At 45.2% G+C, this 27,985-nt stretch overlaps 1 protein-coding gene across 1 annotated transcript; it reads left to right on the top strand.

Annotated features, from left to right (window-relative positions):
- The first annotated feature begins 8,907 nt into the window (after window positions 1–8,907).
- On the top strand, window positions 8,908–26,600 carry LOC115105330 (protein FAM110C-like). Its single transcript, XM_029627255.2, has 2 exons — window positions 8,908–9,175; window positions 22,604–26,600. The coding sequence occupies exon 2, from the start codon at window positions 23,372–23,374 to the stop codon at window positions 24,743–24,745; it is 1,374 nt and encodes a 457-aa protein (XP_029483115.1). The 5' UTR covers window positions 8,908–9,175; window positions 22,604–23,371; the 3' UTR covers window positions 24,746–26,600.
- The last annotated feature ends 1,385 nt before the right edge of the window (window positions 26,601–27,985 follow it).

Genomic DNA, 27,985 nt, shown 5'->3' with positions numbered 1-27,985 from the left:
CCTGTCTGTATTACTGTATTACTGTACTGTATTTTTCTCCCAGTCATGAATCAATGGACTGGATTTCCACAGTTTTGGCATCAGAATTGGAACTGTTTTCCTATCAAATCTTGAGCATTTAACAATTACCAGCTTATAGAGTGTCCCACTCCCAACTCCTTACAGTGAAGAGTGGGCCATACAGGTAGTAAACGCTGATACTAAATAAACACGGATACTTGAGACTAAAGCTGAACCTGAGCTGGCATTGATGTGTGTGTGTGTGTGTGTGTGTGTGTGTGTGTGTGTGTGTGTGTGTGTGTGTGTGTGTGTGTGTGTGTGTGTGTGCGTGTGCGTGTGCGTGTGCGTGTGTGCGTGTGCGTGTGCGCGCGCAAACGTGCCTGTTCTGTTTTGTGTTACTCATTGATAAGGGATTGTTTCTTCCTGGGAGAAACGAGAGAAAACTGTAATAGGCCTCTTCTTCCTGTTTATAGCAACCGCCTTGTTAACACACACAGAAAGCATGGAGAGATAAGGATAGACAGGGGTTAAGGATGAACAGACAGGCTGAGATAAACAGAATTTAGGCTTGGGTGGCATAATTAGACAAGAGGTCATCTGTTACTAGTGGTTTCAGAACACTAGGCCTGTTCTGATATCTAAAGACATGGGCTACTTGTAAACCAGGTGTCTCTGATTGCCTTATTTTAGGCGAGTTTGGGTAATTGCTTATCTGGATCTCTCACAGTGATGTAACAAAATGTTAAGATAAATAAAAGGGTGACCACCTGTTGCCATTGGTATACATTGCCACTGGATTTCTGAGCTCTGTTGGTTATATCAAAGTATTTCCAAAAGCTTATTGCGATGACAAAAAAATACAAACAGTACGGGGTAACATGTTAATCGGACAATTCATCTTGTAAACATTGGGAATGTATCTGGTAAGAAAGTAGATGCGCTAACGGAGGAAAACAATACCTACAGGCCGCCAAACTCCATTGTTGACATGGGTGAAGCCTGACCAACTATCTCCCATAAAATGACAGCAGACACTGACCATAGCATTAGCGTGGCCGCACCTCTTCCCTGGACAACAACATGTTACTGGGAGATCCGTGGCAAAGGTCAAGACAGGGTCAAGCTTATTTGACATTGTTTTAAGGTCATAAAGAGACCAACAGTTCTTTACCAATGCCTAACTTAAACCTGGCTCTAAAAATCCATGCTCAGGTCTAGGTAGATGATCAATCCAGGCTTTTCAGAAATGGAAGGGCTATGAGGAAAAGTCCACATAAAATGGTGGCATGGTCTGGTACCATTAACCCCAGTGGTCAGACTGTGGTCAGACCAAGTGGACCAGGGAGGTTGGTACATTTTAGCACTTTAAAGGGTCTCTTTATGTCAACAGCCCTATTCTGGCCAACGGTGCCTGTAATGGTCAAATAAAAGGTGTCAGTGTTTTAGACTGTGGCATCGAAAGCAAACAAAATGGACGGAGGCTCCTTCTTTTAATGAAAGTGTGACATTATACTTTAGAATAGCCTGGGGTTATACAAGAGTGGAGCCAGTGGCTGCCTATGTGGCCCCTATTCCCCTCAGCCTATACCTCCCACTCTGTGTTCACGATATGGGTCATTCCGCACCACGCACCCCTCAAGGAAGCTCTGGAACGGTCCACATACTGCTGCTTATGGGGGATTCAAGTTTCCAATAGGAGAGCACTGCGGTATATGGGCAACTCAATCTAAAAAGAGCCTGACTAATCAACATTTAATTCAGGGAAAAGCCTCCAGGTATCGCCGTGGGCGAGGACTACAGACAATTGTAATTTAGGTTGAGCAGTCGGGGACCAGGGAGAGTTTGTGCTCTTTGAAACCTCACAAGGCTCCAAACTAAGGCCACCTCTGTGACTGACAGGCTAGCCGGGGAACAAGGTTACTTTTGAGCAGCTACCCATAAGTGCAGCATTTGCTCAAGCACAGAGTAAACAAGAGTCATTGCCCTCTCTCCTTCTCAACACATTTTGGGCCTTAGGAAGTACACAGGATCATCATCCGTGAATTAGTTTCCCCACAAGCGGCAATCTCATTACAAACGATCAAGCACTTCTCGATTAAATTACGATCAGGTAACACAGTAAATATAGAATGTTGTGAATTAAAAGGCTACGTATATCAAACATTGCCTAATAGAATAAAATAGTTGAATGAATCCAGAGGCCAACATCCTTTCCCCTGACATTATACTACCCGTGCTAGAATGAAAGAAAGGTTGAGTCGAGCTGCAAACACATATCTCCACATCTCCTGTCCCTACAAGACATGTCCACTTAGTCCCATGTTGTTGGACAAGGTAAGTGCTGACAAGGCCTCTGTGTAGCCACATCCGACCATCCCACTGTCCAAGAAATAACAACAGAGCAAACCGCCACAGAAAGGAAGCGTAGACCCAAGCATGTTACTGCAGGTAGGGAATGGTGGAGGGTAATGGAGAGTTAGAGGACCATGTCTCCAGGTGAAGGACTCAGACAAATGGTAGCGAGACCGCCTAGTCCGCGTGGGGAGAATAGGGCCTGTCAGAGAGCCACTCGCTGTCCTCAACACCTCTGTCACGGGACAGGTGGTAAGTGACGCCCCATCGCACGTTCGCCTTCCGGCGTCTTCCTCTAGGAGATGAGGATGAGGGTGGGGGCTGGGTTGGAGTGGGAACTGGTGCACCACGGACAGACAAGCAGTGTCGACTTCATTGTAGGTACTGTAGAGAGTGAATTTGAACAGAAAAAGCTAGGAGGAGCATTGATGCATGTCATTGAGTCTCCTAAGGCAAGGTGGTTGATGCCTTGTTTGGGTTCTCAGATAGTGTGGGCTCGGTCAGCAAGGCATCTTACCCAATGCTTGGTGAAGTCATTACCATAGTAATAGTAATAGTGTGTTTTTGTGATTCTGGATGGCCAGATTGCCAGCAAGAAGGACAAGAAACTGCCACGTGGGGAATCATAAGTGGCTCATTTCATCTTGTTTTTGATACCATGTCTTGTTTTGAGGTGTTTTGACTGATTTCATTTCAATGCTAATATGGCTCAAATTTGCTAGCTTGTTAACCAACAACTGTAAATATGTATTTGAGAGACAACAAGTGCTCATTGTGCAAATGTATGTTTTCAATAAACAGTGGAGACAAAATATAGCATACATTTGATCAACAATCCAAGCCAAACCAGTCTGTTTTGTCCCATAGTTGCGCATGCCTCGGTTTTGTTGCAAGCAACCACCCCGTCTATGGGTACACTTGCACTGGCTGCCTTGTATTGTGATGCAATCATTTTCATGGTAATGTAGAATGTTAACTCAAATTATGTTAACCTATGTGGCTCATGCAATGGAACAGAATTTTGTAATGTCAGTTGAATTGAATCAACAAATCACAGCACACTTTGATGGGGACACCTCCTGCTTTTACTTCCTGCTTTGCTCCTATGGGTACACTCACAATGTCTGCCAGTCCACCCATTATGCCATCATTGACTTGAATGATGTTTTATTCAGTCTATTTCTATAGTCGTTAGATTGTATACAGAGGGTCATATACTGTATCAACTGTAAACCAGTATAGGCTACATATGGAATCTATTTTAGCTAAGCATGTTGCCAAAAGGTATATACAGTAGAAGTGGCTTGCCTGGGCCACGAAAACCTCCACCATAAGGACTCATTGATGGTCAAGATTAGAAGAACCAAGGTGAAATTGGAGAATTTGATGAACTTCTGAAGGGAGCGCAGTAGACTTAATATAGGCCTAGATGAGGCTTCCCTCCCGTGTGAGTGAATTCGCCAGGATCTTTCTCCACATCCGTCCAGAGCCAGGTATTTGACAGATCCCTCCTCATGTCCATGGGCAGCGTTCTTGGCTGCCTTCCCCTTTGTGATCTGCCACTTCCCACAAGCTCCGTCCAGTTTCATCCTCTGTTGCAGAGCTCCCCAGACCCTCTGTTGGCAAAGGTAGCTAATGCAGGAAGACAAACACGCCCACGGGCCTTCAAGGTTCCTTCCCACGAGTCTATAAATACAGCCTGAGCAGTGAAGATATGGAAAGATATGGAAAGTTATGTTATTTCCCAAAAATAGTTTATTGAATTGAACACTCTTCGGTGCAGGGTACTAAGTCGAAGTGTGGGGTTGTTGTGTGCCACTGAGGGAGAAGTCAGTCACATTGGACTGTATAATCCACAGGTACTAACCTCCGACCAAAAGTCAATATAGCCTCCCTTGACAGAGAAAGGCCTCTTTTACAAAAGCTGCTACTTAAGAAAAATGATATCATAAGCATGGAAAATGAGAATATTTGCAGTAGGTAGCAGCTGGCTATGTTGGTTAAGAAAATGTGAGGGTTAATTAAATCCACTTTCATTATGATAATATAAACTACGGAGGGAGAGGCCATCAAAGCAAAAAGGCCTAATTTTCATGACTGTTCCAACAAACACTCCCACATTGACGGTTCTCAATATTATTGCAGTTGGCCGTATTGACACTTAGCTTTGACTTGCTATTCAGCTATCCCGTTGACCTACAACTGGACACTTATCCTGAAGTTTCCACTGTTTGCTTTCGCCGAACGCCTGAATGTGTTGCTTCCAGTTGTTTGTGTGCTGAGCTGTAGGCCGAATGACTTCTGCCGCTTGACTCCAACACACTTTTCATTACGATGGCATGTCCTCTGGCTCGGCCCAGCCATGTCTGGCATTGTTTTAAGGGGACAAAGACATTCAGTTGTTCACCCAGAGGCTACGCCTCCCTGAGCCAACTGGAAATACCTAGGCCTTCAGAGAATGTTATCCTCCATCCTCTGCCATGCTTCGACTCCTTTTTTTCTCCACTTCTTAAAATAATATTGTTCTTTAATAAGATCAAAAATATTACACATGGCACATTCCTGTCTTTCTCATCGCACGATTTGGATTCCCAGCACCTTGTGACTGTTTTCCTCGGCCGAGCAATGGGGCTGAAACAGTGAGCTGTCTAGAGATGAGTCAGTGAGAGGATGGCTCTGACCCACAACACAGAGCTTAGCATCTCGAGAGGCCTCAGCCATAGCCCCAACCATCAATCAGATCTCCACCCCCAGTCGCTATCCAGGTGAGCCAAAACAACCTTGCCACTAGCGTCAACAATTCCCGACGTCTTTAGGGCTCTGGGAACTCTCACCCTCTTCTCCCTCCTTTTTTGTCTCTTTTTCTCTCCCTCGCTCTTTTTTTCTTGGTGAGATTACGTGTGTTTAACAAAACAACGTGGAGGCATGGTGTTCCTCGGCAGATGTAAACAAAAAAATGCTGTTGTGACTGGGAGGAGAGGGCAGGGGACGGGAGTAGAGGTCAGAGTAGAAGTACAGAGTGGAGGTATCTGGGGCATGCTAAGGTCGGACAGAATGCCACCAGGTCTGGGCTCTGGAGCCTGGCGGCATGGACTATGTACACATGCCGAGAGAAATGAATAGCCAGGTCATGCTGATGGAACTAAACGATTTAAAGTTCTGTAAAATAGAGGACACAGAGGGAATGGTGGTTATGACCATTAGGCCTAGATGTATACAGTGGGAAAAGTTCCCATACATAAAACAATGGGTCGGATACGATCTATACTCTCTGCTTAGTGTTATGGGTTAGCAGATAAGAGTTGTGTTTCAAGAGGGAGGATATACTGTACAGTAGGGTGGAGATTTTCAGTTGGAGACAGACTAAGAGAGATGCATATCAGGAAAGCCCTGATGCCAAGCCATGTATCCTTTCACATCATATCTGTGTCAGTGAAAGGGAAGGGGTCTGCATCCAGAAAATGCCCTGAAGGTGAAGTCAACTTTGTTTCTCCTCAATTCACCAACAACTCAATGAAAATGTACAGCAACCTTCATTTGGTTTGCTGGTTAGATTGACTGATTCCGGACAACAACTGGACAAGAACTGCCACAAAAGACAGATCCATGGGCCATGGCGCCTCTTTTCTGTTGATTAGCGTGCAAACATCAACGGGCATCATGCCATTACATGATTACCTTTGTGCAAGGACCAGAGGTAAAACAAAAGCCATTTCTGGTAGGTTTCAAATAAAAACGCTGACAACCCGACATACAGTATAAGTCATTGTTCTTTGCTTCTTTCCCGTGTACCCGGTGTCTTATTGAAATAAAACCTGTGCAAAGAGAAAGTCAGAGCTATCTAGAGTAGGCACTTCTTAAAGACACTATATACTCTATACTGACTTTTAGGAACATTAATACTGGGTGTGCCCTGCACTCAGGTTGGTAAAGGTAGGGCAGACAGGTTTGAGTTGGGGCACTCACATCCTGTCTGTGTGAACCAATCACTGTCAGATAGTGGCCTCCGCAGCCCAGATCCAGGCCTGATTACTTTACATTTGGGCGTCTTTGGTGGCAGCAGCGGGATCTGGAACAACTTTGTTGGACCCCCAGGGCGACCCTGTTGTCTCCCCGGCGCCCCTGCCCCTCGATACATGACTGTTCACAGCTTTCTAGGGATTATCACCATACGTTAATAGGAGCTCAAACAGCTGACTGGCTCCAGGAATCGTGCTAGGATTTAGCCACCTGCTATAATGGCGTCTCAAAACTGAGGTGGCGAGCATAGTGAGGAACAATGAGGGGTGATTTGCATTTCGCAGGATGTGCACTAACTCCCTCATAGGGGAAAAGATGGCGTCAAACAAGGTTGGTGTCTTTTGCTACCTCACACACAGTGCCCACAGCAGGAAGTGGGGCTTCCTTGAGCCGGGGTTTGGGGCCAGAGGTCAACCAATGGGATCAGCAGATCATGTTACAGCACACAGATGTGAGAATGGAGCTGTGGCACCGGTCCGGAGGTACCCAAAATGCAGTGTGACTGACAGGTCGACCTCTGATTAGAGAAAACCGGAAAGGGAATCTCTTTTACTCAATTAGTTTCTTCACACACTGGAGAAGTAAAAAAAGGTTCAATTAAAAAAAGAAAAGAGGAACAAGTGAAGATAAGTGTGAAATTTAGCATGTCAGTGAGTTTGTGTTTCTGTTTTCTGTAGGTGTGAGTGCATGTGTGTATCTTTGAGTGTGTTTATACTCTCTGCAGAGCAAGGGTGTCATGCAACCCCAAAATCTGAGGGGGCACAATGGATGTGAGGATTTTTTTGCTCCAATTTCCTAGAACCATAGTCATTATGCTTCATTCTATGTCTAAAGTATGTTTATTTTTCTGCATATCTAAGCATATCTCTTGAGCTGTCTGTATCCTCCTGATTGGTGGCATGCCAGCTAAAATTGTTAGACAAGCTAGCGACTCTAAATTAATTGATAGCCTGAAGGCTTCTTGGTAGCTGGTTATGAGGTTGGGAAGTCAACTTCATAAACGTATATATATATGTGTGTGTGTGTTTCATTTTGTTATTGTTGTTTCTCTGTAATAATAGTAGCCACCTAGCAAGTTTATGAAATATATATATATATATATATATATATATATATATATATATATATATATATATATATATGCCACTGCTGAAGCTGGTTGAGAGAATGCCAAGAGTGTGCAAAGCTGTCATCAAGTATAAAATATATTTTGATTTGTTTAACACTTATTTGGTTACTACATGATTCCTTAGGTGTTATTTCATAGTTTTGATGTCTTCACTATTATTCTACAATGTAGAAAATAGTTTTTTAAAATTAAGAAAAACCCTGGAATGAGTAGGTGTGTCCAAACTTTTGACTGGTACAATATATATACATTTCTTATTGAAACAGGCCAAATCTGAGGGGGCATGTGCCCCTGTGCCCCTTATGGGCATGACGCCTCTGCGTGCAGAGTATTTCCAGTTACAATGTGCTGTGCTACCTCACTCGCCCTGTCAAGAGTGACGAGAGCACAGGAATGAAAAACAGGTGTGTGTGAAATGTGTGAATCTCTTCTTTATCTCTCTCCTTTCCTCCCCCCGGTCACCCAACCTTTTGGAGTCTGGCACTTTTGCCTGTTTTTGGGGGGGAGAAAGGGAGGAAGGGGGGACAGGCACAGACGGAGGGAGCACTAGCACAGAAGGAGAGAAAAAACAACAATGATGATTGCAGATTGTGGCAAACTTCACCTCTTATCCCACACCCTGGATTAACTCTTAATTGTCGCCTACAGTCAGATCTGAGTGTCCAGAACAACAGTGCAGTGTTAAATCCCAGCAAGCCTTTTGTTATACAACAATTAATCACATTATAAGCTAGTAAACCAATCATCATTAAATATAGACAAAAATCCACCACAGGAGTACTTTGAGGAGACTTACCTCAAACCCCAAATTAATTAAAGATAGTGAGACAAGAGATTCGGGACATCCCTTGATATATTTATTGTTGTTTGCTTAGTAAATGTCCCAGTCCCAAGTGACTTTTGTTAATTTAATATAATCTTCTGAAGCCGTCTAGACAGTCTGCTACCACCCTAAATTGTATGACTGCAATGATCTTTGAATTTGGGTTTCCCAGCCAACACAAACCCAAGGATGTGGCTTTAATCAAAAATATATTGAGTGAAACATGTAAAGTACCAAATTGTGGATCATGTAGCTTTCTGAAAAATATAACACTTAATGTATAATGAGTAGCCCAACCATACACACATCTATTTTAGCCATACAAATCTAAAAATGTCTGATACCAAGTTCTGTTTTGTCTTCAATATTGTTCTGAAGTACATTAGGTAAGGTAAAGCCTATCATCGTTCTCCTGTCCATCATCGGTGATTATGTATGTACAGTACTTTAACTAAACATCTTGATTCTGATTAAGACTTGACTGGCCCTGAAAATGAAATCAAGGTCTATCTCCTCCCCCTCCAATCACCCACCCCCACATAAAGGCTGAACAGGAGTCAGTTTGCACAGCGCCCTACCTGCCCACTCACCATTGTACCACGGAGTCGCACGGCTGCTACAACGTAAACTACGTGTTCTGGCAGTCTGCGCAAGAAGCGGACGCAGCACTGCAGACAAGAAGCGTGCAGCACTAGCGGTCTGTCAGTCCGACTATCTGCCGAATAAACTAGGCTACACAAGAAGCGGGCAAGATAACCACTCGGACATATCCATGTCCCGTCCCAGCGGTTGAAAGAACAGAAAGAAACGAGAGGACACCTTCACATGCATGAAGAGCAACACAACACAAGGTGAGCATGAAATGTCTTTTTAAACTGATTGGGTAGCACAAAGTTATAATGCCCGTTTATTAGCCTACTGTAGCTCTTATTACTAGGTCAATTAAATACAAAATAGGCTCCGTCGTTCTGAGGAGTGCTTTCCATCAGTGTCGTGAATTAATAGCCTTCAACATTGAGCATTGACAATAATTACTTCCACATTATTTACGGTTTAATCAACTATGATCTGAGCTGTAAATAATGCAATACATTATGCCTGATCATATGTGAATAAATGGGAGAATAGGTTCGGACTTAGCTTGTGTATAACTCTGTTGTAGACTATTATATATGTTACTGAATATTAAGGGTAATTGCCGAGCGCACTTTGGACACGTGTGATTAACAAGTACACCACAATTAAACCCTAGGCAATGTGACAAGGTGCATTCAGTGCATCTTGGCGGTGTGTTATTTGGATGAGAGGTTATTTTGCTAACGGGTCAGCAATGCCTCACTGAGAGAAACATTTGATTTATGCCTGTTTTATCATGTTGGAAACGGGAGTATACAAAATTATGCACCATAATTCCTCACCATAACTAAACGCAAAGTAGGCTACTTTCAAGCCAGGTGCACTGCCTGTTGGTATTCTTGAATAAGCATAATTGTGCATCTACTTTAGGCAGTGTGCCAGTCCGTTTGTGATTCCAGATGGATAGGCTATACCCTCACATGTAATATGCCTTATATAAACTGCAAGCACCAGTAATGTATTTTTGCGCATAAAGTGGATTGTGTAGTGCTACTACATGGCGTTTTAAAGTTGTAACTGTCAGCCTCTGAGGCCAGCGCTGTTGGAGAAGTTGACATGCACTATAATTCATCATATGACGTGTAACCTATACATGAAGGCCCCTCTGACTCGACCGTGAACTGTTCTAGTCGATAAGACTGTCGTTTCACGACTGCTTGTGACTACGGTCGAGATAAAAGTGAGATCGGGTGAAATTACTTCCTGATAAGATTGAACATCCGCGCGCTGATTGGACAAGAGGCATACTAATCAAATCAAATCAATACTACCTTGGACCATCATATTTTCATCCCGATAAAAACTAAAGCATGAGAAGAAATTATGGATGAGCTTCAAAACATCTGATCTCGTTGTAAAGTCCTGGAATTTTCCATGAATGAGTGCAATGTTTCCATAGATTTTTACTGAGTTACAGTTTATATGAGGAAATCATTCATTTTAAATAAATTCATTAGGCCCTAATCTATGGCTTTCACATGACTGGGAATACAGATATGCATCTGTTGGTCACAGATACCTTTAAAAAAAAATAGGCCTCACAATGGGCCTCGGGATCTCGTCACTGGGTTTTTGTGCATTCAAATCACTATAAAATGCAATTGTGTTCATTGTCCGTAGCTTATGCATGCCCATATCATAACCCCCACCAACACCATGGGGAACTCTGTTCACAACTTTAACATCAGCAAACTGCTCGCCCACACAACGCCATACACGTGGTCTGCTTTTGTAAGGCCAGTTGGACGTACTGCCAAATTCTCTAAAACGACGTTGGAGGTGGCTTATGGTAGAGAAATTAACATTAAAGTCTCTGGCAGCAGCTCTGGTGGACATTTCTGCTGTCAGTATGCCAATTGCACACTCCCTCAAAGCCTGAGAAATCTGTGGCATTGTGTTGTGTGACAAAACTGCACATTTTAGGGTGGCCTTCTATTGTCCCCAGCACAAGGTGCACATGTGTAATGATCATGCTGTTTAATCAGCTTTTTGATATGCCACACCTGTCAGATGGATGGATTATCTTGGCAAAGGATAAATGTTCACTAACAGGGATGTAAACAAATATGTGCAGAAATGTGCTTTTTGTGCGTATGGAACATTTCTGGGATCTTTTATTTCAGCTCATGAAACATGGGACCAACACTTTACATGTTTAATTTATATTTTTGTTCAGTGTATGTTGCCTTGAAGCCATTGTGTGGCAATCTGTTTACCTGCAATGGCAACGTTTTATGTGGCCTCAGGTTGTAGTCTAACCTGGTTTAGACATTAGGCCAATGGCAATGAACCTATAGGGAAGATATTAGACACTGATGAGCCAAGTAAGTGCCCTAAAAAGTGAGACATCGGGCAGAAGACTGCGCTACCTGAGATCTCACAACCAGTGGTTCTTCAACAAGGTTCTTATGCAATCTTATAAAAGATAAAAGTCAAAACCTATTGTATCTCACAGTCAGTCTTGGGTGATGCTCAAGTTCCCTTAGACTAGGGTTGGGCCAGAGCATTGTGTGGCCCATGTTCTACTCATCCCCCACCATCTCGTTCTGATATTTGGAGATAGTAGATTATTCGTGTGGAGTCACTAGCATATACCACTGAAGGTCAGTCCATATAACCTGGAGTTCTGGACCAAACAAAGAGCACTCTTTTGTCTTGCAACCACAAACACACGTGCTGTGGTGTGTTTGTGTGTGTGCGTGTGTGTGTGTGTGTGCGCGCACGCGTGTCCATAGAGCAGTCTGTTTCCCCTTCCGATTATAAAGAAAAGCAGCAGAGGTATTTTTTAATCATGCACTGTGGTAGCTTTGTGGTGTTGTTCCATTTTGACAGGCTGTTGCATGTTTTAAGATGCGGACATGGACAGCTGTGCTAGTATATCATGCAGTAGTGATGATGCTGATGTGCTCTTACTTCCTCGCTAGTGAACCAACATGATCTGCCCCGCCACAATGCAGTTAACTTGATTTTTGTGTGACATTGCTGAGCGATAAAGCTCAATGTGATTCCTCAGCAATTGTATACACAGTCATGGCAGTAGTCTCTCACGTTCAGTGGCATTTTCTATTCCCGGTCGCTCTTTGGAGATGAGGTGATCTTTGGCTGTGAGGACAGGAGCCTGGCAGATTTAGGACATTCACCAGTGTTTTGTGGAAGGTTATAACCCATAGACAACCTTGTCCCATCATACAGATAACTGTGTAGTTCCTTGATGTATTTGGCCTTTAATGTTCATCCTTATGAAACAAGCTTTGAGATCTGTCATATATGAGAACACCAGTATGCGTCATCTCTTCCTATGCTCATGGCTTTCAGTCTGCGGGAACCAGCAGTGATCTGACCGACTCTACCTGCAAATTAACAGTCTGGCTTCATGGAACAGTTGTAAACATCTGTAGTGTATTTTTCACCTATGGCAGTGGGTTCACACACTGCTAATTTAGCCGCTGTAATAAGGCTGTTGTCTGTCTTTGAAGTTGATCCCACCAGAGCAGACAGGCAGGAAGTTGTGCTCCGCTACGGCAGGCCCAGCGGCACAAACAGAGCAGAGAGCAGGCAAAGCCAACCTCCAACAGGAGCCCTGACATCAGTAGGATGACTAAGATTAAACATAACATGGGCCGGGCCTCCGCGGGTTAAACGGCTCAGATCACCCGCGGTGTTGGTGGCAGCGGCAGGTCGAGTCAGGGCCCAAAATGTCACACTGCCCACAGTGACCTTTTCTGGAGGTTTGTGTGTGTGAATGCATAGCCACGTGTTCATCCAGCAACACACACACACATTCCGTAGAAATACACACATTTCGTTCTAGACTGACAAATAGCAGGTTAAACTTACCAGCGGTATGCCATTGACCCATGTATGCCCTGGTGTAGGACCGGGCTGAGCCACTTATGGGACACATGCTCTTATTATTTCTGCATTCTTTCAGTCTCATTCTTCATTTCTCTCTGTCATTTGTCTTTACACTCTCTTTTTTGAGACTCCCCACATGTATAATCTCATTGGTGTTGACCCACATCAATCTGATCTGCTGCAATATAGTGGAAGCCTCAGGGCCTTTCATGGTTTTAGTTCACAATAGGCCCCTCATGTGTTTCTTATCACTTAAAGTTCATGAATCCCACAGTCACTTTTCACTGAACTCTTATGTTTTCTCTCACAGACCAGTCTTGTAATCAGTAATTTCCCCAAATGAAAATCATTAGTTTGTGTGTGTCATATTGTACTCTCCAAAATAAAAATACAACTTTTTTTTTTTGCCAAATCCCTTTCCCGTTGCATGGTTGCTATGTACAGCCCACTAGTTACAGAAGGTGAAGCCCCCTAGTTACGGAGGGAAGTTCAGGTTCCTAATTAGAGGGTAAAGGGTCCTGTAAGTGACATCACCTTCCTCCTGGCACTATGAGTGTGTGTGTGTGTGTGTGTGTGTGTGTGTGTGTGTGTGTGTGTGTGTGTGTGTGTGTGTGTGTGTGTGTGTGTGTGAGGGAGAGAGAGTGTGTATGAGAGAATGAGAGGCAGCTGTTGTGAGACATTTGACAATCACTGCTGTGTGAGACTTCAAACACCCTCCGTCTTCACACAAACTGTCAGAATCGGAGCTTATAATTTGACTTTATTGTTCCTTTAAATGTGTTGTGTTTGAGGAGGTGCTTTTGAGATAGCTAGCTTCCTCCAAAGCTAAACTGGAAATGCACCTAACAGAGAACTTTGTGCACAAAGTTTCATCAGGGGCTTCATCTTTCCTTGAGGATGCTTATTTATTGTCCTTTCTTTCAGTAAGTCATTTCCACAACATGTAAAAAATATTTTATTCAAAAACCACATTGGTGTTTTGGGCTGTACCTGTACCAAAACTCCTGTATTTTTCCTTCATGGCTTGTTCTCCATCTCCTTTTTAAATAGTGAGCCAATTTGTTTTCAGCTATTTTATTTCCATAACTGATTAAAACAAATCCCTCATGGCTCCCCCTACAGCAGATATATGATGAGCAATATGTTTGGATCATCGAATCGCAGTAAAATCGCAGCATCTAATTACAATACATATAGAATCCTGAGAATCGCGATAAATGTCCTATCCCTGGCTATTCCCAGCCCTTCACTCTTAAAAATTAAAGGTGCTATCTAGAACCTAAAATGGTTCTTTGGCTGTCCCCATAGAATAACTATTTGAAGAAGCCTTTTTGGTTCCAGATAGAACCCTTTTGGTTCCAGGTAGAACCCTTTTGGGGTCCATGCAAAACCCTTTCCACGGAGGGTTCTACATGAAACCCAAAAGGGTTCTTACCTGGAACCAAAAAGGGTTCTCCTATGGGGACCCTTTTTTAGAAGAGTGCATTAGCTAAAAGTGCCCCTCCAGAATCTTCATCGGAGGCACAACAAATCAGATAATTATACCTATGAATCTAGTAATTTTCACGATTCTCAACCACCCTCCCACTGTAGCATCCATAGACCCATCTCTATCAGCCCCTAACCCAATAAATAATGAATCATTGCTAACTAAATCATGAAAGGTGGTCCGCCCCTCCATCTCCTACTGGTCCCCTGTGTCGGGGTGACAGCTGTGGGAGCTCCTCTCCCTCTCACATCCCTGTAATTGTTCACAGCCCTGCTGGGTACCTCGGTGGCTCTGCCACATCCAATCAGAATCACCCATAGTGATATTCACTCAGTCGCTGACGCATGACAGTCTGGATCCTTCAATTAAGAGGACACGGTAGTGCTGGGCCCGGCAGCCTCCGAGACTGCTATCCATTCCATCCGTCCTCTCCATCCGACTCACTATGGGGCGTCTTGGTGACTCTGACAGGGCAAGGAGGAGGAACGAGGGTTCTATTTCTGTGGCACTTGGGGCCTGTTTGTGGAGACGTAGGCTGACGACTGGGTAATGAGTGAAGACAGCTGGCAGGTTCAGTAGAGGTGACACACTAAGAGTACATATGACAGGAAGGAAAACACTGGGCCTTGTTCCGGGACTGTGTTTGAGAGGTTTTACCCTCATCTAGTTTTCCCCATGGTTGACTCCTTTATTCGGTTCGGAAATATCCGAAAAATACAAAAAAGTAGGGCAAGTCGTAAGTGGTCAGTGCTTGGTGGGCCTCTGTAAATGTGGCATGTTTTCGCAGGGAAATATGAAAAACACATTAGCTGACATTCTCTCTTTTCCTCCGGGTAAGTTAATCGAGTCGTATTGGTTTTTCCGTTCAGTTGATAACTGTGGCCGTCTCGTTGGTGGTGGGTTGGTGATAAGTGACTGGTAGCCTACATTGTAGGTTGGTACATCGTATTCAGGCCATGGTTCATCCATACGGGGACAGATCGCTAATCAATGGAAAGTGTGAGACTGTGAGGGGTGGTAGGGGGTGCCCTCTGGCACAGTGGTTGGCTAGGATGTATCAGTGTGTTCGGAGATGACATGATGTTTGGGGAGGGAGGCATAGCTGGAGGAGTCCCACCTTCAACACTCGGATGATGCTTTAACAGACAAAAAGGTCTAGTCGGAACATCCCAGCAACGTTGTAAGACTTCTGTGAGAATGTTTTGTGGTCCCCGTTATTTTCTATTTAGAGAGCTAAGAGGCTGCAAATTCAGACACCCTCAACGTTTCGACAGAACTAACACACAAGATGCCCAGCTGTGCTAAACTTAGTTGTTTATTATATAATGTAGCATCTAAATAGTCTGCCTTTTATTAATTCGATACATGGTTACATGAACAACTGCAGCACTGACAAAGTGTATTTTGTGTACTGACACAAAGTAGAAAGAGAAAAGACATGAAACCTCTCATCTTGTTGGACATTCCCTTACGGGTTCTGCAAATGGGCCGCATGCCTCAAACTCTCTTTTAACACTATGAAACCACTAGAAACTGGCATTTGCTGCTTCAGAGAGGGCAAATTCTTCCGACTTGTTGAAATCAAACATCTGGCTCGTCTCCAGCAAGAGCTTTAGATAGAGCTTTGACACCAGCTGAGAGCTTAATGAGGGCTTACTCCGGCAGAACAGCCTTCATAATTTAACACTCCAGGGGATGTGCCCAGATGTATGTGTGTGTACAGTACTGTGTATACAACCCCAGGATGGTGTATTTGGGAGGTTTGGGGGGATGCTCTCTGCTACTCAACAGGGTTCTTTCTCACACACAGCATTCAGCAGTATATTTGACAGAGGGTTTGTTTTGTTTAGTCACATAAAGACATGTTGGCATTTATAGGTGTAACAGTGGTGGTCATTGCTCAGAATATGTACACCAAGCTATCCAGACCTGGGATGGAGGCACCACATACCCCCAAGCAAGCATGCACACACACACTCCCCCCCCCCAAAAAAAAAAATCCACCACCAACCTCTCCCATCTCCCTTTTGACCTCAGCTGCATCCCCCAAATTCCCGACCAGAAGGACTATTGTAATATGTCAAACATTTCCCAACATTTTCTTGATAGGTTCCCAGTATACACGTTCTCCTTCCGTGTGTATGAGCTCACCCTTCAGTGGTTCACTCGTCAACCGTGAGTCGTCATAGCAGAGGCTTAACATTCCACCACTGAGCTGTAGACAGAGAGTGGATCAGGTGTCACTATAATGTGGCATGGGTTACCAGGGAGTCCGGGGCTGGGACTGGTGCCAGAGTGGAACACGGGTTGTATCCACGGCAGCAACTTCCACTAAGGACAGGGGGGACGTGTCCCTGGAAAGATATCTGAACGTATGTAATACTGAGAGGCCAATGAAGAGAGCTATGTTTTTTTCTGCATCTGTGGAATTGTCTATGTGGGCAAAACACATGCTTAATTGTCTTTTTCCATGCATTAGGCCTAAAATGTGTAACACACAAACAGTCCGTATTGAGTCATTGGGGTACATGCTGTAGGTCAACTGTGCTGTGGTTATCAGCTCAACCAGAGGGGGTGCCTGCTCCTGCTGTCGGAAAAAAAGCTAGAAGTTAGAATAGTCGAGGAAGTCTGGCCGTCTTATCTCAACCGTTTCAACCTTTATTAGTTTTACAGGGGTGTGAGAGCTGATAAGAGGTTGACCAGGGCCGGCAGTCTTGCACCTCCAGTGCCACAATCACGTAGTCCGTGTGGTCCTTTGAGTAGCTAATCAAGGACGCTTTTTTTTTAAGCGACGTTCTGTACTTCAGGTTTTTGTGATTAGCCTCAGACTTATAGGACTTTCCTAACCTGGAATATGCTTGGAATAGGCTAATATAAATATTTGACTTACATACTGTACATACTGTAAAAGGGGCGGCAGGTAGCCTAGTGGTTATGTGGTTGGGCCAGTAACTGAAAGATTGCTGGATCAAATCCCCAAGCTGACAAGGTAAAAAAAAATCTGTTGTTCTGCCCTTGAACAAGGCAGTTAACCCACTGTCGTCATTGTAAATAAGAATTTGTTCTTAACTGATTCGCCTAGTTAAATAAAGGTTAATTTTTTTTAAATGATACAGAGCAGGACAGATTGCTTTCGTCTGTACAGGCTGTCTCTATTTCGCACTTATAGGCTTCGACTCTCCACTCACTGTCTTCCAGTGATTAACTTTGAATGACAAAAGAGCCACATTCAGTGAGTTAAGTGGCCATCTCATCTATTTTATGGTTGGGAGGAGGTCTATTGAGGTGGCGGTCCCTTAAGTCGTCCCCCTTGTGACCTGATGCCCCCCTGCATGACAGTGGAGGGGTCTGAGGTACCCCCCCGTCCCCACCCCACCCTGCAACATCCCCCACCTCCTGCCCCACAACCATACATCAAGTAGCTAATGGCCTGATGGCACTTGAAGCCTCACAATTGTGATGGGATTTACGGTGTGTCACTGGCTTTGTCTGTTGGGCCAGTGGAGGGGTGTTTGTCCCCCTGGCTCCATCTCTGTTATTTTTTATTGTCATGTTGTTGTTTTTTGTCCTCCCCCAGCTAATGAGATGGAGTGGTCCAGGTCTTTCCCTTCTTATCTACCAGACCCAGAGAGAGCCATTGTTTAGAGCCATTAATAATCCAATGTCTGTGGCCCTAGAAGAGCCAATTCTCTGTCCATCCTCAGAACAGACCCTCTAGAGATGTTTCTGTGGTGCTGGTTAATGACCGAACAGGGTTGAACCGTTAATTTGGACCATTAATGGTCATCGTCTTTATGTTCACACATGGCGCTGTCAACCTGGGCGTGTTGTGCGTCCATAGAATCTACAGATGCCGCAAGAGAATCCTCAATAGGTCCTGGTTAAAATGTTACAATTTTACAAAGTTGGAGTCCAATGGTGATGGTCTTCCAGCTTCTGCCTGTTTCATCCTACAGAGAGGAGCCAGATGTTTCAAAAGACAGAAAGAAAAGGGGAATACAGGAGAAAGAGAAAGCAGAAAATATAGGGGTGAAGATTGAGAGATTACCCTTCTGCTGATAGATAGTTCACAGCAGATGCCCCTCATTTCTTTCACAGGTGTAAAGAGGGTCAGCACATTTTTAAAGTGCTTCAAAGGCCCCCCCCGAGAATTGATGTACCTCTTCTCTTGTGTTTTATCCCTCTGAATACATATTTCAAAGTGGAACTTGTTTTAACCTTCTAAACTGAGGACAGCCAGTTCCCTTTGGATATGCTTTGTTACCTCTGGACTCTAGCTGTTTCATTGGTGGGTAGACGAGGAAGTCCTCATGAACCAAACAAACACTCCCTGGGTTGGAGCCTTATCTTCCCCACCAGAGTAATCAACAGCGCTCTTTAACCTTTCCTAGTCGAATGTCTTTGCTTACTCATGTAGTTAACCTCTAGCACCATTTGTATTTGAAACAGTAGCTAAATTAACAATCAATTGAATTCGTTGTTTTTTTAAAATTAGGTCTGTCCTCTGAGCTCTGGAGTGGGAAACAGATAGGCACGACCTTTTGCTTTTGGTTTATCTAACCTGGGTCATACTCATCAACCAAGTAGCCCAAATAATACCATTGATTAAAAGCTCAATTGAGTGAGCCGGATCCATTTGTTGTGCACACAACCGCAATGCGACCCTGGTGATCACGGAACGTCGGACCCTTTTCGCGCTCGCACTGGGCCGGACAGTTGTCTGTCCGGCCCAGATGCAGCATGACACAAAACATCTGCTTCCTCTTATAGGCTACATGGGGGCGCCTGGCTAAGCCTTCCCTGCAGGCGGGCGAGCAGCTTCACAGAGAGAGAGGGAGAGGGGGTGTGGGGGGGGCAGACAGAGGGGGAAATGACAGGGTGGGAGGGAAAAACAGAGAGAAAGAAAGCAGGAGAGGGGGGGGGGAGTGAGACAATTACAGCGATAGAGAGAGAGAGAGTGCGAGTGGGGTAGAAAAAGATGAGAGATGGACAGTGACGTATGAAAGCCAGGGAGATGAGAGGGGTACAGAAGAGGTTAATATTTACCCATTGTGAGAGAAGGGGGAAGCCAGAGCGGGAGCAGGGGCGATGCAGTGTAATGGGAGAAACGTTCTACTGTGGCCGTCACACGCTTTTCAAAAGAGGGAGGATCACGGTAAAGGGTGCTGGGTACTAATTAGTCTCATTAGAGTCAATGGAGTTACTGGAGGCTGTTGTCTGTGTGTAAATCCAGGTTGGGATCACCCCCTTCGCTCTCATGCTGTATGTGTGCACACCTGGTCTACTGACCTCACCCTGTGTTTTCAGATCCAACCTGTTTTCTTACGTTGTGGCTTGAAACCTGTCTATTTCCACATCTTCTCTCAGTTATCAATCTGTCTGCATGGACTATGCTTGTAAGTAATAAATAGTGTCCCAAACAACCAACGGCGTTGTGATTCACACTGATCTATGAATTATTCTCAGTGATAGTACTCACAGTGCTCAGAGCAAGAGAGAACCTCTTATCAGAGACTGGCTGGCTCTCTTTAAATGGCTCGTGTCCCATCCAATGAATACAATGCCTTCAGAAGACATTTACATTTCAAAGAACAGAAGAACATTCATAAGAACACAGTCAATCTCAGCGGGGAACATGGTTTTTGAACTTGGTCTGAGTGAAAAAACGGCAGTGGTTTTCAAAAGATGTATGGTCTCTGGAGTTATACTTTCATATACTGAACATTCTCCCTTGTTTTGTCATATAATATTACTATTTGCTTAACTCTTGACTCCAACATCCTGTGGTCACCCGTTTTGTCTTCCATTGGTCATCAATAAAACCAGGATCTACTCCATGCCACAAACTCTATAGAACTCCTATTCAGATTGGATTGAAGAACTCACACTTCCATGGAGGGTTAGAGGCTGCCTGTCATCAGTGCCCCATGTTTGAGTTCATAGGCCAGGCAATAATCTTGCTTTACGCTCCAGTGTCATGATCCTGCCAGTTGAAACGGCAATCCTACTGTCTGATGGAGCACATATGCTCCGGAAGAACGGTGTGTGGTAAATATGGCGCCCCCGCCACCTCCACCACCGTTACCCTTAGTTACGCTACATTTTTCATCCCCTCTTACTTTCTGTAGTCACACTTTATTGGACGGTCTGGATAGTCCATCTGTAGATACAGATGGTCAAACTATCAACAAACGAGGCAACTGCCTGCTAATGTTAGGGTTAGATTTAGAATATGGGTTAGTTGGTTGAAAGGTCACTGATCGTCTGCAGAGCATCTGTAGATGGACGATACAAATAAAGAGTTGCCCTTTCTGTTTTTACCCCTGTTTTTACCCCTGTCCAGACTCTTTCCTCTGACACCTGTTGATGTTTGTCTTATTCCAAACAATGGGTACCTTTCCTGGGCCTTGCCTGCTTGACATCTGGAAAGTGTAGCCATCCCCCCTCCTCTCTAGACGGAATTTATAGTAGTAGGCCATCTAGGTCTTTCGACAGCAGGGCAGAGGGGGGGGGGGGGGGGGGTGGAGGTGTGGAGGTTGAACGGTAGTGAGCCAACTTAAACGACGGAGGTAGGGAGGTAAGCCCCGTTTTCATGTCATGCTGCCAGTAGTTAGCTTTTTCACAAATTCTTAGGACTTTGTTTAATGTCTTGGGGGTTTGTTTTGGTGATCATTAGGGCTAGGATCCTTATGGAAAGTACTTGCTGTTTGCAAAGTGCCTCTGTTTCTTTGCTATTGAACCATACCAACATACTAACCTTATACTGTTATGCAATGTGTACACAAAACCCTTTAGAAACACCACAGACATAGATCCTTTTCCTGCCAGGAGGTCACTCATTGTTTTGCCACATAAAAACTAAGTGCCAAAATAGACTTATTTGTATCGCACCTCAGGCCACTCTGAGAACAATTACCACTCTGACTCTTCAGCAGTCACACAGCGGAAGGAGCATGTTTGGTTCTCTGGGACAGTTTCTTAATACTTTTTGAAGGAAAGTAAATGAAAAACAGCCACCACCTGTGCCCCCAGGTTTTTGTTGCAGTTCTGGGGTTTACAGACGAGGTCTTTCTACTGCTATACCCCACATGGTAGCCTATGTAGACTCCCGAGTGGCGCAGCGGTCTAAGGCACTGCATCTCAGTGCTAGAGGTGTCACTACAGACCCTGGTTCAATCCCGTGCTGTATCGTAATCGGGAGTCCCATAGGGCGGTGCACAATTGGCCCAGCATCGTCCAGGTTAGAGGAGGGGTAGGCCATCATTGTGAAATAAGAATTTGCTCTTAACTGACTTTCCTAGTTAAATAAAAAAAATGGGCCTTCTGTTTTTACCCATGAAAAGTAACAGAATGTGGGCTCTCCAAAATGCCGGATAATCTGCAAACCAACTCTGCAGACAAATGTTTTAATTTACTGGGCAGGGCCTTATTGCCACGTGCTGACACACACATGCACACAGGATAATCATAGAGAGCACCCTCCTTGGTTTAGGTACACCATCCCGTTATAGACACACAACCTTGCCCCCTCCCTTCCTTACTCCCAAGTCATCGCAATGCGTTCCCCTAAAAATAACGGTCTTCTCTTTCTATGCAACATGTAACTGAGATATGTACCACTTCAAACAACTCCAGTTACTTTTGTTTTAAAGTTGAATGTATCTTTCATTGGGGCTTGCTAATTTGGAGAACAAGCTGCCTCACCGCAACTGTGAGAGAGTTATTGCGTTGGAAGTGTATTGGTTTACTTAGCAGTTTTATTTTTGCAGCGTTTTAAAATATTGATGGTCTTGCGTTAGCGAAGCATTCCGTACAGCCGTTTAGGAATGCAAATGTGGTTCAACTCATCTCAGCTGGTTATGCAATTTTATATTAGGAGCGATGCCTCTTTTCTGTCAACCTTGCATGTTGAGGAGAAATCGTTTCGGGAGATGTGTTGAGCTCCTTCCCCTTGAGCACATAGACACACAGACACACTCTCACAGCTACAGGGTGCTATGAATATCAATGCAGAAGTATGATTCCTATTATTATTGTAGCCTCCAAGATATTCAATTCCTCGTAAAACTCGGATTGGCATGTTTTGTGTATTCCCAATAGCAGTCAGCACAGTGCATGCGTGGGAGCTTGGCCCAGCTCTTTCCTAGCAGACACAGGACTCATTCCAGAGTGCAAAAGGAGCTCAGAGTGAGCTTTAGAGACCACTGTCCCTATCGTCTCTCTCTGTTTCTCCGTCTCTGCGGCCCTGGAGAAAAGCAGGCCGTGCTAACACCTCTCTTTTTTGATGTTTTTCTCCCAGGGGACTGTGGGTGCAGGTGAGGAGAAGGGAAAGTCCTTCATCCGTCCGTCAACGTCAGAAGTGTCCCGGTGCCGCCCACCCTCAGGTCACCTCAACCACGACGGCGGCCGAACAAATAGGCATCTCTCGACCCAGCGTCCCTCAGACTGCCTGCCTTCACCAAGCAAATATTTGTGGCCGTTATATCTCATTTCCCAGGTTTAACCTTCAGTGAAAAGATCAATGGAAAAGGAGTGATCGCTCAGAGAGAGACAGACAGAGAGAACAAGAAAGTAAGGGGGGTGAAAAATAGTAACCCTTTCAAAGTAACCCTCTCGGCCTGCTATTTCTGCTGCGCTGTGGGCAGGAGAACGTCCCATTTGGGAGTGCTGTTGACCAGTGGCAACAGGATTTCCCTGCACCCTGCCCATTTATCCAAATTCCTGTGTAAATACTGGATAGAGATATCAATTTGTCTGGGCTCCAATAGTGCCCAGAAAGAGACTATAAGCTATCTATAGAAAGCTCCACAACAAACTTGGCCTCTGTGGTCACAGAATTGCCACCTAGTTATTTCCTCAGTAGAGAGATCCAGGAACTGTGAGTGAGAATGGGAGCTGCTATGCTTTAGTTCTAAAGCAGAAAGCTTACTGAAAAGCTCACACCAGACTAGAACTTGAAAGGTACAACAATAGATCCAGGGGGAACACCTTTGGCAACTAGCAGCAGGAGAAGGCAGCCATTTTGGGGCTGCTGTTTTGATGTCTTTACCCAGAAAGGTGGAGCACCATGAAGCCGTTAACACCCATAGGATCCCCCTCACCTCTGAGGCTCCTCAACAAGGGCCCGGACTACCTGCGTAGGCAGATGGAGGGTGGGGGCCAGGGCCGTTCCATCAGCGCTGTAGAGAGACTCGAGGCAGACAAGGCCAAGTATGTTAAGAGCCAGCAGGTCATTAACACCAAACAGGAGCCCGTCCTGGTGCCTTGCACACCACCTCCTCCACACCGTCGTCCCTACACCGTGCCTGGGTGCCTCACACCACGACTGCCACCCCGCCGATCCTCTGCTCCTTTCCCCACCCTGACCGCCCCCCTCACCGTACGAGATGAGAACGAGAATGATGACTCGAGGAAGGAGAATCGGAGGACGTCGGTGGATGTGGAAGCACGGAACAGGAGTAACGCCAACAAGGTGACCCCACCCAGCCCCAGGAACCCCTGGACTCCACCCTCCATACCCCTGGTAGCCCCTCATAGTGCCCCCATCCTGAGGAGGAGCACCGGTAAGCGCATGCTGCGGCCTGACTCCCTGGTCATCTACCGGCAGAAGAAAGAGTGCAAAATCCTGCCTAGTGGTGGCATCGTATTGGGGAACTCCAACATGGAGATAAAGGGGTACAACTTTGTCCGCCGCCTCTTCCAGGGCTCCATGCGGGAGAAGAGTGGCGGGGGCGAGGGGGGCACCCAGAAGATGGTGATCAGCGAGGAGAAAGCTTTGTCGCGGGATGGTGACTCACGCATGTCTTGGACCAATGATAAGGACACGGTGGACGGGGGACAGGTAGGGCCAGGCAGCCGGAGATCCAGTAAGACAGACCACGAGCGCTCACCGCTTCCCAGCCCTGGCTTCAGCTGTACATCGGAACGGACTAAGAATGGTGTTAGCTGTGTTAGCAATGGCACTACCAATGGTACCAGAAACGGCAATGGCATCACCAAGGGCAATGACGTAAGTGACCACACTGACAACGAGGCGGACGTCTGGAAGCGGGTGGCCCCGCGGTGGCGTTCAGGACTACAACGCTCCAAGTCAGATCTGCTTCTGCGATGCTCAGTGGCGTTGTCTGACCAGGAGCATTTCTTTGACTACTGCGGGCTGGACCTGGACATGGTGGACCGGCTGGGGCCTGAGAACTTCCTGGGTGGGATCAGCGACGTAGACACGCTCTCATTGGTGCTGAGGAGCATAGGGGGAGGGGGCGGTGGCTCGGAGCCCAGCGAGTTCTCCCGCCACTCAGGAGAGGCGGGGCTTTTCCAGGAGGAGGTGGCCGAGAAGCTGACCACGGGGGTGTCAATCATCGAGAGGAATGCCCGTGTCATCAAGTGGCTCTACAGCTGCAAGAACGCAGCACAGGAGGGGCCCAAAGAGTCCACTGTTTAAACACCACTTCTCTAAAAGAAGACATGTTCCCCTATGACTGAAGGACAGAGACTTTGTTATTGTACTGTAATCCTTAGTCTTCTCCCAGGTTGATATGCTGTATTTATATGTCTTATGGGAAGTGTGAGGGGTGTGGATGGCCTACACCTTATTTTCAATTGGAATCATTTACCCCTGCATACGTTTTGTCAGTGAGTGTGTGATTGTGTTGGATATGGCTGTCCCACCCACTCCCTATCCTAACCAATAGGTATTGTTGGATCTATAGTGACTGACAGCCTCCCCTAAGCTCCGCTCTGACTCTACAACCAACAATAAGGCGCATCAGTGAGAAAACAACAGGCACAGATGAGGCTGTATTTAGTGCCGTGGACGCGCAACAACACAACCCTACACTCTTCTCTCGAGCATATCAATAATTTAGAATGGAAAACCACAGAGGGTTTTTTTTTCTGAACTGGAGTGAACCGTGAGTACCTCATTCCGAACTGTGCCAGTTTAGTTTGTGTGTAGCTTTTCTTTTTTTTCTTCTTAAAACGCAGGCGTTGGAACAGGCACGCAATGGACCCCTGTGGGGTTGTTAATGCACTGAACTGGACGAGAAGTGTGAGAGAGAGAGAGAGGCAACGAGTGAGAGAGAGAAAGAGAAACAGCTTTGACTTTTTAGAGAGAATCCTCACCTATTAAACACTGAGCATAATACTCTAGAGGCAGTAATACCGGGAGAGTAGTATTTGACAAGGAGGGACACAGGGTCGGTTATCTTGATCCTACAGCACCTCTGAACCTTACCCCAAGGAGAGGTAACTCTGACACAGCAGCTACTGACCACTGATACGTTAGTTGTGATACAATTGTTATTGATTTTGACAGCTACCGCTGTGTAATTGGCTGGCAGCAAACTCTGCATTGCCTTTACCCCTGTTGCTACTGTGTAAGCTACCTTGTTGCCATTGCAGGTAGAAATGAAAGTGTGATATGTTCTTTTACTGGATAACTGGTCAATTCTTTGTGGAATAAAGTTACTTTTTTACTTCGCTTCCACAAAATATTCACTTCAAGGGCATTTTAAATTCCTCACCAAACAAAGATGATTTTGTTTCTATTTGCATGTAACAGATTTCACCTTAGTAGGTGTTCAAAGTGTAAGGGACCATGAGCTATCAGGTTGCCAAATATTTGAGAGTGACACCTTCACAGAGCTGACGTTTCCAGAGTCCCCCAGACTCCCTCGAGGGTGGAGGTTGGGGTTCATCTCCCCCTGGGGCCAATGGTCATCTGGCTCTCCCCCACAGGAGACCCCAGGCCTGAGGGAGGATGGTAAAGGGGGGTCAGAACTCCCTCTCTCCCCCTCTACCTCTAATAGCCATAGATCCTACCTCACTTCATCAATCTGTCATTGATGCCCCTTTTATCTAAATGAAAATGTCACGTTGATCAGAGTTCTCCCAGGGATACCCATGAAAAATGAACTGAAGGTCCACAGGTGGTATGTACGGGTTAGAATGTGACCCGGAGAGACAGAGAGAGGCATTGGGTGGAGTAATATTGGACCTGAGGAGGGTCACATGATGGGCTATGTAATAAATCAACAACCAATCCCCTTTTAGAGCCATAGCATTTTCTCTCTGTATGTAGCATGGCGCCCAAACCAACTGGACCTCCCCTTTAAACTGGACTTGTGTTGGAAACTCCTCGGAGAAAACTGTTCTCTTGCATGTTTACAAAACGGCTCTGTACATTTTTTGATCTATGTTCTATTTTCCATATATGAGAGGTTCCGTTTTTATTCCAAAGAGAAATGTGTATGATGTTGTACACAGAACATTTGAAGAATAAAGTACTATTTGTGCAACAAAAATGTTTCATTTTTTATTGTTTTTTGGCTCCATTAAGCAGCACACATTCTGTCTCACAGAAACAGTACATGATGACTTCATCCACTCTTTAACATTGCATAAGTGCAGTCTTAATTCTTACAAACTTAGCTAACCATTTCATGGGTACAGGCAACCTGTTGTTTACAGTAGGCTAACAACTACTTTTGAGAAGAAAGAAACCCTCTGTAAATAGTTGTTTTAGGAATGTCTGATGGAAAAGAGTGAGTGAGTCAGTGTTTTGATGTTGTCTGGCCTTTGACAGACATCTCATTTTTCACATGAGCTCAAGAGGCTGCCTGTGGTAATCATTTTAGCATCCTGAGCATATAGAACCCTGAGGGAGTTGCAACAGGTCCTGTTTACAGACAACACAAAGGAGACTGTGGCCTGATGCTCTATGTCTGGGTGGTCAGGTTGAGACGTCCATGGACAACTGCTTCCTTTTCTCTGTTTCTGTCTCTCTCTCTCTCTCTCTCTCTCTTTGCTCTCTCTGAATGTATACCTATCTCTTTCTCTCTCCCTCTCTCTAATTCTCCCTCTCTCTACCTTTCTTCCCCCTCTCTCTGTCTTTCTGTCTTTGCCTGGCTCTCTCCTCCAAACTGTCTCTTTCCTCCAAACCCGTCTCCCATCCAACACACACACAAACTCTCTCTCTCTCTCTCTCTCTCTCTCTCTCTCTCTCTCTCTCTCTCTCTCTCTCTCTCTCTCTCTCTCTCTGATGAGAACAATAGGTATCCTGTCTGTCTGTGTGTGTCAGTCAGGGCTGACTACAGAGCCTGCTGTTACATCCTGTTATTGGTTCGTAGGACCAGGTTTTTAACACATGTTCACGTTTTCGGTTGCTCCTCTCCTTTCCGGGATAAACAAACCAAACACCTAGTTTCAGTCCGTTTGAATTGGATGATATCAAGTTATATTGATGGAAAGACACTGCCACAAAATGTTGCTTTTCCAAATGTACAATACTACAAATGAAAGGTTTCTACCTGTTAGACATCAAAGGGTTTCTAAAAAATGTGGCTGGCCTGTGGAAAGTAGGCGATAACCTGGCAGGGATCTACCATCCACGGCTTTGATGCTGATGTGAGTGTTTCCTAACGTTAAACGTCAGGGGGCCTTGCAGAGAACCAGACCAGACCTCCATGTGTTTACCCAGCACCACCAAATCCTTTCTGTTAGCTGCCCTCATTTTTTTTATTTGAGGACTGCTTCAGAGGTAGCCTGGTCCCAGATCTGTTTGTGCTGTCTTGCCAACTTCTTTGGTCATTGTCACGCCAATGACCATAGGAATTGGGAAGATGACACAAGCAGATCTGGGATCAGGCTAGATCAGAAATCCCTGAGAAATCCCTTTTGCCTC

Source organism: Oncorhynchus nerka, linkage group LG3 (assembly GCF_034236695.1).
Source record: "Oncorhynchus nerka isolate Pitt River linkage group LG3, Oner_Uvic_2.0, whole genome shotgun sequence".
Classification (NCBI taxonomy): Eukaryota; Metazoa; Chordata; class Actinopteri; order Salmoniformes; family Salmonidae; genus Oncorhynchus; species Oncorhynchus nerka.
Note: the sequence above shows the minus strand (reverse complement) of the source record. Positions and strands in the feature narration are given on the sequence as shown.